Raw genomic sequence first — 13999 nt, forward strand, 5'->3', positions numbered from 1 at the left:
AGTCATTTTTATTTTATTTTCAGGACTATTACCTTCCTATTTGGCTGTAACCGTGGTAATATCCATTGAAGAGCGAGATTTAAGTCTGGGTTTGATCCATTGCAATAGATAGGGTTAATGAATATGTTTCCTGTTTCTATGGTGTTGGCAGTAAAACAGAGGTGACTTTGAGAAAGGGCTTTCACGTGGAGAGAGCTGCTGGTTCCTCTCCAGCGCCCCTCTGAGCCTTTACTGTGTGTCAGGCTTTTTGCCAATGTCCTAGTAAGGCTTTTGGAAATGTCGATGGGAGTTCGAGGTGTTCAGTGAACTCATTTTTTGTAGGTGAAACAACTTTTACCAGGTCTTTATCTAAAATAGTTATTTTATTCTGCACTGGGCTGGTGAGATGGAGAGGCCTTCTGCACATTCAGAAGGTCCTTCTGAGTTCCTCCTTGGTATTTATGACTGTCAGAGGTTTTTATCCACAGCCTCCTGGGCGTGCAGTACTCAGCTGTCTGATTTACTCCTTTAAGAGCTCATTATCTTGGTCTAATGTTCCCACAGGAGAAACATTTCTCTTTCTTCAGACCAAACAGGACATATGACAATGTTTTGACTGATCCTGTTTCTAAATCTACCATGTCTTCCTTTGATGGCGTAAATGAAACCTTTTCAACAGGTTTGTGACTAGAAGCAGATGTGAGTCTTTTCTCAGTTAGCCTTTTTACTGAGGGCGAAGAACTTTAACAATATCCTGGTCTGATTAGATTGTTGTGTTTGTTTTGGGTTCAGGAGAAGCAGAGAGAGCCTTGATTTGTCTCCACAGTTACTTGAACATTCCTCAACATTGTAGACTTGCTGTTGGGGATGATTCGGCTATTTTTATTCCACCAATGGTCAGAATAGGGGGAAATTATGCTTTGTGTGTTGCTTTACATTTATACCTGCAATCCCTGTGTCCCTGTATCCTGTCCCTGTTCCATACAATTCTCTCTTTAGACTTGAATAGTTTTTGTGTCATTTATGGGATCACTTATTTTGTTTTTTAATCAAACTAGTGCTGTATTCTACCTTTCGTATGCTCATGATGCTCTTACACGCTCTTACATGCATGACTTTGTGATGTAATCGGTGAGACATCTTGGAAATACGTGGGCTTTGTTTTTCCCCCTTTTGATCATCTTTCTGAGAGTTTTGTAATTCCACAGATATATCCCACATCCTTTCTTTAACCAAATGATGTACACGGCTGTGGTTTGGCACCCGGAGTGAGTTTATGTGCTCCTATATCCCTTTACCTGTTTTATAAAATAATAGCTCAAACAGAGGTGTTAGGCTCACCAAAAGCACTGGCAGAGAGAGTAAAAATAAAATGTCAAACTGCCAATCAAGCGCTATAAGAGCAGAACTGGGCAGTATTTGTCTTTTCTCTTGTCTGAACGTGCTGTAAAGTTGAGCTAGTGAGTGCAGAGATGTCACAATGTTTACCTCTGTTTGACGTTTCTATTCTTTTGACATTTAGCTCTACCTTCAACACAAAAAAAGTCAGATATCCTGCAAACTATCACTCACTTTTGCGTCGTTATGGGAGCTTTGCATTTGGAGCCTTCAGCTGTTCCAGGCAGTCACATGGACACACACACTCACACACACTGGCCTTATCTGCATTAGGCACCCACCTGTTCCATTTGGGAAGACCACGGGTGAAAGGACTGCCCCGGGACGCTGGCAAAATGTCTCAGGAAGTTTGGATCACGCTCTGAGCAAAGAGAAGAACTTCTTTTTTGATCACGTTCACTCTGAAGACTGAACAAGTGAGTTTTCATTTCACATTTCACATCCCCATTATTGATGGGGATGTGAAATGACATTATTGATCCCCCTTTTTTTAAGATCATCCACAGAAAGAGGAACATTCAGCTTTAAATGGAAAGAGTGTCACATTTTAAACAGGACTTGTTTTCAATATTTTTTTTCACATTTTGATTTAAATCAGACTTACATTTTTGAGTGATTTTTATTTCACTGACACTTTTTGCATGCTGTGCCTCTTCAGCACCCTCTGTTGGTCCAATTTCTAACCTGCAAGGACATGGCCAATTATGACTCGTAAGTTTATTTATATTATTAAGAAAAGTGTAAAAAAAGGTATTGAAGTATTTATAATTGTTACTTAATTTGGAGGGATAATACATGTGGAACCAACATTTGTTAAACAGGAAAATACTGCTGTCTTGTATTTTTAATCATAAACATCACTAGAATTTGAAACAGAAGAAAACTTGAGCAGCTTTTTAGCTAAATCTTAGTATATTACAGTATGTTTACTACATTTGACTGAATGTACTCGTCCAGTTTGTCCCAGCTGCACTTTAAACTCGTGTAATATTAACTATAACACGGCAACAGGTTGGATGACAAGGATTCTGTGGATTTTCATGACAACCCGCCTCTCCCTGACAATGTGGTGAAAGAGGAGGACAACACCGTGAGTTTAAATTCAGTTTCTTGCAAAGATAACAGCGCAGATTTAACACTCTAATCACTGTGCTCTTGTATATATAATTGGGTCAGATGCAGAGGTCACATTTACCAACAGGGGACAATAACATGTACCATAACTGCAACCACAGTGGAAATACCCTGAATACTGATAGAGTTACACGGGGCCGGTGCGATGTGTGAAGTATCCCTGGTATTAGCAGTTATTGTAGTGTAAATCCCGGGGTCACAGATAATCCTGCTGCATTCCGTCAGCCGCGCTCTACCACTGTCACATAGTGTATTTATGTTCACTTTTACCATACTGCTATTTCAGCCCAGCCACACTTGTCAGCAACTCTACATCAATTCAGTTAACACATAAAAATGTATGGATTAGAAAGGCTTTTTAAAATGTGTGGTCAAATCTAATATAAAAAAAGTCCTCGTTTCTTTAAGTTTTATACAATATATTTCAGTTGTTGCTGTTCTGAGGTCTGTTCTCACCTCTGTCCTGTCCCATCTGCAGGTTTACTTTATCTACGATGAGGAGGTGGAAGAGGAGGAGAAGGAGGAGCCGCCCGCAGAGCCCCCCAAACCTGTCAACGACAAACCGCACAAGTTCAAGGACCACTACTGCAAGAAGCCCAAGTTCTGCGACGTCTGTGCGCGGATGATAGTCTGTAAGATTTAATGTTCTACATTCAGTTCATTGGGTCGATTTCAGTTTGAACTTTGAACTTTTGGCCAAGTAACGGTGCTAACTTCCCACACTCTGTCAGTTAATGTTTTTCTGTTTGTTTTCTCAGTGAATAATAAGTTCGCCCTGCGCTGTAAGAACTGCAAAACCAGCATCCATCACCAGTGTCAGTCCTACGTAGAGTTCCAGAGATGTTTTGGTAAAATTGTGAGCTTCATTTCCTTTCATTTCTTCATCTTGTCGAAGTTTAGTCTATAACAGACTGCGGGAGGCGAGGTTCGTTCTCAAAGTCTTTATTTGATGAAAACAGGGGAAAACAGGCAAAACAGTAACATGTTGTTGCAGCTGAGATTCGACTCTCCACAAGATTTAGCTGTGTTTTATATCGCTGTTGCTTGGGTCTGATAAAAATGGCCTGACCTTCGCTATGACGTCTGCTTTAAGATTGTTTAGACTAGTCCACAGATGATCAGAAAATACACAGAATAGTTAAAATACACAGAATAGTTCATTGTGACACAAGCAGTAAGTTCGTTCTTGACTCATGATAAGTAGGACACAGACATGACAATAATTTGATCAATATCTACAATTCCCCCTTTTGATCACATCCAAAATGGGGAATTGGCATCTCAGATTTGGCATCTCACTGGTCAGTTCATTTATTATCTGTTTTTTGATAGCCCCCTGGATTCAGACGCGCCTACAGCTCCCCTCTGTACAGCAGCCAGCAGAAAGCCATCGTCTCACAACTGTTGCCCTTTTGTAAGTTTTGTCAGACGAGTGCGTCACTGTGTAGATCCTGTCTCTAATCGCACTGCGTTGCCACGGGCAGCACAGTCCAACCGCACGAATCCTGTGTTTGAGACGCTGCGTATCGGAGTGATAATGGCCAACAAGGAGAGGAAGAAAGGCTCGGAGGACAAAAAGAATGTAAGTGGGATGTAAGTTGCGGCTTGTGTATTTTCTGCCAGTGGGAAGATGCAACGATACTTGATATGATCATGTTCAATACGACCCTCTCGATACAGAAATGCTCAGTATGTTCACTACAATGCCTTTATATTTAAGATTTTAACTCCTGAGCAGCAGATACAACATAAGTTACGTTTCCATCGGCAGAAGTGATTCCACAACGTTTACCTAGCAGCTATATTGTAAACAAGGGCCAACATCTATATACATTACACAATCGTTATGTATAAATAATAACGATTGATGAAACCTTTATTTTGTTATATTATTGTTTGAACCGTCAAAATTTTTTTGAATGAAATTACATAATTCTGTGCTATTTTTTTTTTTTTTTTAAATATCTTCCTGTATTTAAAAAAAAAAATTGCTTAACAAACTGCCCATTACTAGTGTAACACTATGATCAATATTTACCACAGGGACAATTCCACCAAATAAAATCATAATTAGTAAAGTATGACCACATAATATGCACTTCATTTAGAATGCTGCGTACGTCTACATGAAGATTTAACTCTGCTGCATAACAAAGAAGACATGGTGTAATTCATAAACTCCTATTGATAATTACCACAAAACTAATAAAGGGATCTCAAAGGAGCCTAAAATCATGCCAATATCGTGAGTTGAGGGCCGTTGAAATTGAATCGTGAGGGCAGTGTTTTGTTGCGTCGCAAAATGAAGCTCCACAAACTAAAGTCTGAATCTAAATAAATCATTCTGTGTTCTCTTCAACTGAATGGAAAGACTTACTCCTCATGACTCTTCAGCACATGACCTTTCAGATGACCTCTAACCCTTCTATTGATGTGTTCAGATGATGATGATGATGGAGGATGAAGATAACCAGCCAAAGACAGAAGAGGAGGGCGGTGATGGAGGTCAGTTTGTGCCCGTAAACTATATTTGGACGTATTTAAGTTTGTTTTTCTTTTCTTTTTTTTTTTGAATAGCTAGATTTCGAGTATTTGTACAATTACTGTATTTTCCGGACTTTAAATTGCAACCTTTTTCACAGTTTTGGCCGGGGTGCGACTTATACTTATATTTATACTCTGGAGCGACTTATATGTGATATTATTTATTATTTTCACCCTTACAACCACATTTCATTCTCCAGTGCGACTTATATATGTTTTTTTCTTCTCAATATGCATTTTTTGGCTGGTGCGACTTATACTCCGGAAAATACGGTATATGGAATTGTACCACTTGGTAAAAACATAAGATTTCTCTCAATTCTACCGTTTCTCTTTCGTAGCGAACGTGGACGGAGAGAAGAAAGGAGACAAAGCACCTTCTGATGACAAGGTGAGGCGCAACACTCGTGCAATACAGCAGTAAAAAGATGTTGTATCGCACTTCAGTGGCTTTATAGTCGACCGTAGAGTCAAATACCGGCATTCATTTACCAACTGCAATGACTTAAATGCTTGTCCTGTGTCACATTGTAGTTTATTTTTGTCGCTTTAGAATAAGAAGGTTCAGCCGGGAAAGATCGGCGTGTTCAGTCAGTCCCACTACTACCTGGCTCTGTATCGCTTTAAAGCTATCGAGAAAGATGACCTCGACGTGCAGTATGTCCCTTTTTATAGTTGCGCAGTACGGCACCTTTAAAGTGACTCAAACTTTGTGACGTCTAATTGATCGCTCGCTGACACGTTTGTTGTAGTCCCGGTGACCGCATTACAGTCATAGACGACTCCAATGAAGAATGGTGGAAGGTAAGACTTTAATTTTGCATTTTTATAAGGAATTTGTTATCTGTGGTGTTAAATTACTAAAAATATGATCCGTAATGCAGTGTTTGTGACAAATAATCTTGAAAATGACTGGTGAATGTATTTGTTGAATATATGTGCTCCTACGTGACTGTGGGTATCTCTAGATAAAATAGTCTTTGTGAAGTTTGACAATTGAAAACCTTTACCATATTTGCCGGACTATAAGTCGCACCAGCCAAAAAATGCATAATAGAGAAGAAAAAACATATATAAGTCGCACTGGAGTATGAAATGCGGTTGCAAGTGTGAAAATAACAGATAATATCACATATAAGTCGCTCCGGAGTTTAAGTATAAATATAAGTATATAAATATAATTATAAGTATAAGTCGCACCCCAAAAAAAGGTGCAACTTATAGTCCGGAAAATACGGTAAATGCACCACAGACCGTCTTCAAAATCGATCCATTTGACTTTAAAACAGTGTATCTCGGATGTAAATCTCCAACAATGGAAATGATTGATGGATACCTGTGAAATGTACTTTCGGCTACAGCAAAATAAATAAATAAAATGGCGGTTCTCTTCACACACCTTCCAGTGATTTGACTTGAACTACTGCCTGCGCTGCTGAGACTGCCCCTTATAACGCTGCTTTGCACATGAGGATGATATAGTCAGTCTGCTGTTTCAGTCGGAGCATTAACTGTCCGACTGCTGACCACGTTTATTCTCCTCCAGGGCAAGAGCGGAGTAAGAACGGGCTTTTTCCCGGCCAACTACATCATCCGGGTGCGAGCCGGGGAGACGGTGTACAAGGTGATGCGCTCCTTTGTAGGCAACAGAGAGATGGGCCAAATCACACTGAAGAAGGACCAGGTGAACACGGCTCATGATCACGTACAAACGACTGAAGACATTATAGCACTTTATAGAATGCACTAACAAAATATAAAGCGCACAAATAAACATAATAAGAGTTGTGTTTTGTTTCCGTCAGCCCTTTTTTAAGCTAGGTACCTGACTTTTTTTGTAAATTAGGCCGCAGTTAATTTATTACTTGGTTTACGGATTTTTAAATGAAATATATTGAACAGGCGGGTGAAATATAAATATAATTTCAATTTCAAAAGATTTTTTCTTCCTGGTTTACCCAAAACGCTTCACGGGAGGAGGGGGGGGGAGATGCGGAGCGCAGGTGAGTGTAAGCAGGATTTTGACGAAAAATTCATTCACGCGCTCTTATCTTTTGACTTAATACCGCTTTTTATATTTCATTTAAAGCTATTTTGCGTTGTTGGCAGTACTTTATAAAAAAAATTGATAATAATTTATTTTATTTATATTGTAGTAATGCAAAATCTAAGTGCGGCGGATCCGTAAACCAAGTAATAAAATAACTGTGGCCTATCAGAAAATGATTTAAAAGCTTTTGAATGGGCTTTTTGTTAATACTGGGCCCAGTTTGAGTCAGATGTTGTGCGTCTTTTGTGTCCAGATTGTGGTGAAGAAAGGTGAGGAGGTGAATGGTTACCTAAAGGTCAGTACGGGCCGAAAGCTTGGCTTCTTTCCAGCCAATCTGCTGCAAGAAATCTGAGCAGTAGCTCCATGGACACATTATATTATATCACAATAACACGTGTACTTGTACTGAAGCTACAGCCACACAATACTTATTTTGTATTCTGAAGTATTTTCTACTTTACTACAATGTGTGTGTTTTTCAATGTCTTTTTTTTAGTAGACACACAATCCTTTCCTAGTTGTGTGTGTGTTTTTATTCACACCTTTTGTACTTAAACCTCACAAACTCATATCCTGCTTTTTCATTCACTGTCTGTGTGTTTTGTACGTAAATTAAACAGTGTAATTATGGTTTGATGATATTTGAGAATCAAAGGACATAAGAGCGGCTCAGTGCTTCACATTTATAGTGCTTAACATTTTATCAGGGCGAGTTCTGGCTGTGAACACAAACGCTCCTGTCCACACAGCTGAAATGTCAACTGCAGTCTATTATCTAAGAACACATATTAAGCTTTTTTCTAGTACTTATAAACTATAACATACATCAATAATTATTTGTTGTGAACTACTCTATTGATCTAAAACTTGGGATCACTGACTTCCTGTTCAAAAATACGGTGGCTGTGTTTATATTTTTGAAAAACCCTTTATGTATGACCCAGTGTCGAATGTTTTTTTTAGTTTTGTTTTTCAGAATAAATGCAAGTTAGTAGGGAAGTGGGTGGAGAAAGGGGGTAGGTGAAAACAGACATTTTCGGGGCACTCAAGCCTAGAAGCAGGACAATACAGGATTACACAAACCTAAATACAACTCTGAATACAACATACAAATACAAATACAACATGAATGATAAGGAAAGGGCATTATTACATGGTTACACGCTCATAAAAACATGATTCTGTGGCACCAGCGCCAAAGACAAAACATCTTTGCGTGATTCCAGCATCCAACAAAAATGATTAACACATACATGTCACTGCTGCAGTCTTTGTACTAATACTTGAAAGAAGAACTGCTGTTGAGCGACTTTGCAGGGGTTATGTTGGTTTTGGCTACCGGGCAGTTGAGCCGTGCTAAATCTGTCGCTGTTTCTTTGTGCTAAACTGAGCTAAGCAGCTGCTGTCTGTGAAGTCACTGTTCCATTCACACACCACCGGCATCACAGTCAAAGTAACACACTACAAACAAATACATTTACCATACAAATACATTTACCATACAAATACATTTACCATACAAATACATTTTACATCACACTTAAAGCAGTATTTGAGTGTAAAACTGTAAGCAAGGCAAGTTTATTTGTAAAGCACATTTCATACAATTCAAAGTGCTTCACACAACAGGAAAAATGCATTAATATCACAAAGAGATTACAGAAACAGAAATACAATAAAATTAACTAATTAAGAGAGAAAAAATATAAAAATAAAATATATTTAAAAATAAAAAATAAAAATGGAAAATAAGCATTCTTATTGTTTTGTTCATGTTTTATCTTGACAATATCTACATAGTGCAATGGGGTGAAGAGAGGGGAAATGCATTCAGCCAATTGTCAGAGCCATTGATTTCATAGAGCTAATGGTGCTGCAGCTACTCTGTCAGTCATAACTGTGTATATCAAGTGTTATTGAAAGTAGCAGTGCAGTCTGTGTTTCCCTCATTCCTGTGTGTCAGAGCCTTATCAGGGAGCAGACAGCAGCTGCAGAATGCTCCATAATCCCTCGGTTATTGATGTTCAATTTACAAAGGTGAATATTTCATGGGGATTTCAAATACTTTGCATTTGCAGATCTTCAAAAGGGCACTGAGCTATTTTGTGCTGGCTCCCTCAGTTAGGTGTAATTAGCGGTGCAGAGGGTTTGACTGTGCAGGGGCCGAGCTCAGAATGTGGGGAATGGCATGTGGGGGTCCCATTGAAGAATGTGGCCGGCGACACCAGACCTGAATATCAGAAATATCAGAAATACTGCCGTGGCCACAGCCCTTTGTAGCTCACTTCTTCCCCCGCGCTCCTCGACACTCACATTCTGCCCCATCACCACTGAGTTTGGTGAGAAATAGGTGCACCCTGCTAATAAGATTTATGAAGTCAGGCAGAGAAACAGGAGCGGTTTGTAATTGTAATCTAATGTTTATTTCACCTTATTTGAACAGTTAAGTGTTTTTTTTTTTATTTTGTAGTAAACTAACATCTAATGGTTTCAGTCCAGTTTGGAGTGTGATGTCTACGCAGAGGTGGATGAACTACTCCATTTAGCTACAGAATACAGAATAAAAACATTACTTAGACAACAGTATCACAGTAAAAATAAAAATTCACTCAAATAAAATTACTAAAGTACCGGTTTAAAAATGTTTAAGAGTAAAAGTATTTCAGACAGATTTTGAGAATGATTCAAGTATCAAATGTAGTGATATTGACAAAGAATTGTGATCTTGGTCACCAGAGGCAACTGACCTTAAAATTCCTGGTATTTTTTATTTTTATATTTTGTTTGCTAAAAACCAGGACTTGATCTCAAATCCTTTTGGCTAAATGTCACCTTGAACATACAAAAAAACATAACAAAAAACCGTTTTGCTGCAGTTCAAAAATGTAGTGCAGTAAAAAGTACTTCTTTGCTCTCCCCATGTGGGACAATAAAGGATTATCTTATCTTATCTTATCTTATCAAATCTAGTGAAGTAAAAAGTATCCACTGTAAAGGTTAATTGTAGTACAGTACTTTTACTTTAAGATAAAAGCTTTCCATGTGATTTCATATAGTACAAAATAGTATGACTCCCGTTTTTAAGCATCTGATCCAGCTACAGGTCAAAAGATGCTGATATTTTGTGGAAAGTACTTTTAAATAGGTGCTGCATTGTTCTCCCACTGCTCCTGGTGCAAAGCTGAAGACCAAACATGCAGAAAATCCACTTTGGGCACTGTATCAGAATCAGCGCTCGACGTTATCAGACCCCAAATTTCACCTCATCTCCTCATATCGTCTTTGTTTTGTGTTCAGTTGTCACTCAGCAGCTTGATTCTAGATGATGAGTCGCACTGTCACGCCTCTGTTGACGCTACCTGCCCGGGCCCTGATTGGTCCGCAGAGCACCCCTTCAAGACACGGGTCACCTCCGCCCGGGGAACGCTCTCTGCCTTTTGTGCCCCCTGTGACCCAGAGGCTGTGTGGGAGATATCAGACCTGCCATGTTGTCATCCCCGACCTTTGAACCTGCCACCGGCGCAGAGAGTGGCTCGCTGAGATGTTGCTGTATTTGTGTAATGCTCCTGGGATTCTTTTCTGTGAAAGTGAGAGGGAGAGAAAGAGCAGAGGAGCTTCAAGTGAATGCAACTACTGTCATTATAATGCACCCTAAAAATGAAAAATGGCCTGACCTGACTCTTTGTAAGGGTTTAGAGTTCAAATCTACCCTGAAAAAATCTAAATACTTCTTGCTACATCTTTTACTTTCTATTGACCACAGTGTTTTATTGAAATGTACATGTACTTGCATCTTTAGACCAGCAGATGACGCTGTTCCACCAGTGATAAGACACAGGCCTAAACCGCCACCTTTGTATTTTACAATAATGATTAAAAAAGACTCCTGGGTAATACTTTTAGGATGTGTTGATTAGAATAAAGATGTGATGAACAAATCAGGCCGTTTTAAATACATGTCGCTTATAATATGATCCGATCAAATTATTGGCAAGGCAAAAATGTGATGTTAGTAAGAAGTTTCTTTATATTCGACTTTAAAATAAAAAAAAAAACTAGCGTGAAATAAAACTTGAGGCCCAATATGTGTTTTTGTATCAAACCATTAACTGACCTCTTTTACAATTGCATTTAGCATCCAGTCGAAGAAAAAAATCCATGCTCTCCAGACGTGGAGCGATGCTACAGTGTGCGAGGAGAAATAATAATAACATAAAACTATATTAGAGATCCTCTTTGCCTTGCAGAAAGTCAATATGGATTTTCAGGAAAATAATGTTTCAGGGGGAAAAAGCACCTATTGTTAATGCAGCTTCTCCAGCCACAGCTTGGAGCAAAATAACATTCGAACCCAACAAGATATTTTTGGACACTGTTTGTCTCTTTTGATTTACATTTTTCATTGTTATTTCATGAATAATTGTATCAAATCACATATTTTCTGACAGTGGCTGCGAGGCAATAGATTAAAGCTACATCTTTCTTTTAATAAAACGCCCCTTTTATTCCCTCCGTTTTTCATTCAGACACAGGAATTCAATTATCTTGGGTGATTTGAGTGAGTATTAATCTCAATTAATGGTACATTGGAAATGACTTGGCAATCTTACGAGTTACACAACGGTGTACGTTATGGTGTAATTGTAATGAGCAGTGTTGATGGATGGAAAGAGGACGTGTGCCGGCCAAAGGTGGAGCAGCAGATTTAATATAGACGACAGCTTTTTCCTGTCCGTTCAATAGAGACACTTTATGAGCTGAGGAACTTGTTTATGGGGGAATTAAAAATAGGACTTTTCTGAGGCTCTTCATCTGTAAAGGGGATGCTCATTTTAATACACGTTGAATTCTTAAGGATTTGCATGAGAAAAACAAGTGTGGGGCAAGAATGACTTTCTTTTTTAATGACCCAGGAAAGAGTTGGTGGATGCTGTCAGTAGTGTGTGAATTAAAGTATGATTAAAGTATGATTGTGGGAGTTTTGGTGGTTGAAGGTTGAAGGTTCACTTTCACCATTCTCTAACTGGTGGCATCTCGATTGTGCCGAAGCTTTATTTTAGCTAGACCCATACTGCTTAAAGTCTGGGGAAGAATAAACAGTAGTAAAGGCAGTGTGGCTTCATATGCAGATGTTGATGACACAAAGTTTAGTGAGTGAGTCCCGGGGCTCAGATGTGAGTGTGTGCGGGAGGGGGAGCAGGAGACAGGGCTGCAGAGAAGACTGCGGGCTTGGAACCAATTAGGCCAGGAGAGGCTGTGTGCACCTGCACTGAAGCCCCCGGGGGAGCGCCCCGGTGACAAGATGAGGGATCATCATCATTACCATTATTTATTTGCCAAGCAGAGGCCGACTCTGGGGCCAATCCTAATAGGATTCACGAATTACAATGAGTGTTTTGCTTTTGGGGCAGATCGCATGCGCAGTGTAATTGGGAGGGTTAATGCATGGAAGAAGAGAAGAAGAAGAACGCACACATTTGGAAGCTATAAATAACTAAACTCAACTAAAGTGCAGTTATTACCTGCTCTGACCGATAATCAATAATGTATGTGGTGTACTTGTTCAGAGCTCCGGTGCCGTGCTCAGGGAGAGAGGTCAACTTCAGAGTAAATGTGAATGTGAGAGACTCTTTCCTATTAAGATGTTTATATCTGTGCTGCAGTCGAGTCCTGGTAAGTCACTCTGGTCCCTGCTCACATCCCAGTCAAACAGAACCTCTCATGAACCTCTAGAGTCAAGTCCAAGTGATTCAAACAAAGTCAGTCACGAACAAGTCGCATAAACCAAGTCATCTGAAAGAAGAACTGTTTTTTGCTTTGTTTACTGTGTCTTTCCACCAGACTTAATGGTTTGCTGACGCTTTATGAGCTCTTGTCAATAAAAAGACAGAACACCTCAAGAGATGCTACAAACACATACTTCTACGTCGTCTTTCATACTATAAATCAATACTGTTAGAGTAGCGACACACTGTTTAAACTTGCTTCCCTCTAATGGGGCATTCGTTTGCTAGGCCCTTTCCCATAGGGGCCTTTCAATTCAGGGGAACCTTCATAATGCTGTAAAGTGGTCAAAAGATGTGGAATAGTCGCCATGTAAGGTTCAAATCCCCAACCGGAGCTTCTACAGCCTGCATCGGTTCAGTCTTTGCTCCGGCTGTCGTTTCAGGGTCAGTTTGAAGAATATAAAGAAAAGAAAAAGAAAAAGGACCATCGGCTCATTCGTTTAAAGGTGCACGTTGTAACTTTTCTGGCCCGCTCGTCTCCACAGAAGAGCATTAAACCTATCAATATTCACGCTGAGCCTCGGTTACAGCGGTGTAATTCCGTTTAATATTAATATAAAACCTCATCATGGTATCATTGTCCACAGGAGCCGTGTTTTTAGATGGTCGTTGTCTCTGAGTGTGTGTGAGTGTGTGTGTGTGTGTGCGTGTGCGTGTGCGTGTGCGTGTGCGTGTGTGTGTGTGTGCGTGTGTGAGTGAGTAAGTGCATGGCGAGTCTATCTGTGATTCAGGTGTTGTGGAAGACTGACTTTAGTTAGTCCATAACTCATGATGCTCTCCATTCAGAAGACACCTTAGGGCCCGCATTACACCCAGCGAGACTCAATCACGGCCTACGCTAAATCGATAATCCCGGAGATAGTCGGTGGGAGGGAATGGGGAAGAGATGGAGAGAAAGTAGCTGGGGGAGAGAGGAGGGAGGAGGATCGCGACGATGAAAGATGAGCGCTGCTTTTCCCCACAAACTCCCAAAGGCCTGTGTGCTGACTTTGTTTTTATCTTAGCGTCACAGGACAGTGTTGAGGGGAGGAGAGAGGGGGGAAAAGGGAGAGAAAACGGGCAGAAGAACACTTAAAAAAAGCAAGTTTATTAACATCCTCGGATTCAG

General features: G+C 39.8%; 1 protein-coding gene across 2 annotated transcripts in view; it reads left to right on the plus strand.

Moving 5' to 3' along the window:
• Positions 1-1709: 1709 nt before the first annotated feature.
• The window catches only part of LOC140365355 (SH3 and cysteine-rich domain-containing protein 3-like), a 360861-nt gene continuing 348571 nt past the window's right edge, over positions 1710-13999 (plus strand). Inside the window, exons 1-13 of one of the 2 annotated variants that reach the window (XM_072451741.1) lie at positions 1710-1793; positions 2036-2088; positions 2389-2467; positions 2990-3143; positions 3270-3367; positions 3844-3925; positions 3996-4093; positions 4953-5016; positions 5397-5446; positions 5609-5712; positions 5808-5859; positions 6602-6739; positions 7359-7499. In XM_072451741.1, the coding sequence (XP_072307842.1) occupies positions 2072-2088; positions 2389-2467; positions 2990-3143; positions 3270-3367; positions 3844-3925; positions 3996-4093; positions 4953-5016; positions 5397-5446; positions 5609-5712; positions 5808-5859; positions 6602-6739; positions 7359-7457 (1035 nt within the window). In that variant the 5' untranslated portion in view covers positions 1710-1793; positions 2036-2071 and the 3' untranslated portion in view covers positions 7458-7499. Of the gene's footprint in view, positions 1794-2035; positions 2089-2388; positions 2468-2989; positions 3144-3269; positions 3368-3843; positions 3926-3995; positions 4094-4952; positions 5017-5396; positions 5447-5608; positions 5713-5807; positions 5860-6601; positions 6740-7358; positions 7584-13999 lie in introns of those variants that run through there. The other variant, XM_072451740.1, reaches the window with a different exon arrangement.

This window comes from Eucyclogobius newberryi, unplaced genomic scaffold (genome assembly GCF_026437365.1).
Source record: "Eucyclogobius newberryi isolate DKJ021-1_F unplaced genomic scaffold, fEucNew1.0.hap1 SCAF_19, whole genome shotgun sequence".
Classification (NCBI taxonomy): domain Eukaryota; kingdom Metazoa; phylum Chordata; class Actinopteri; order Gobiiformes; family Gobiidae; genus Eucyclogobius; species Eucyclogobius newberryi.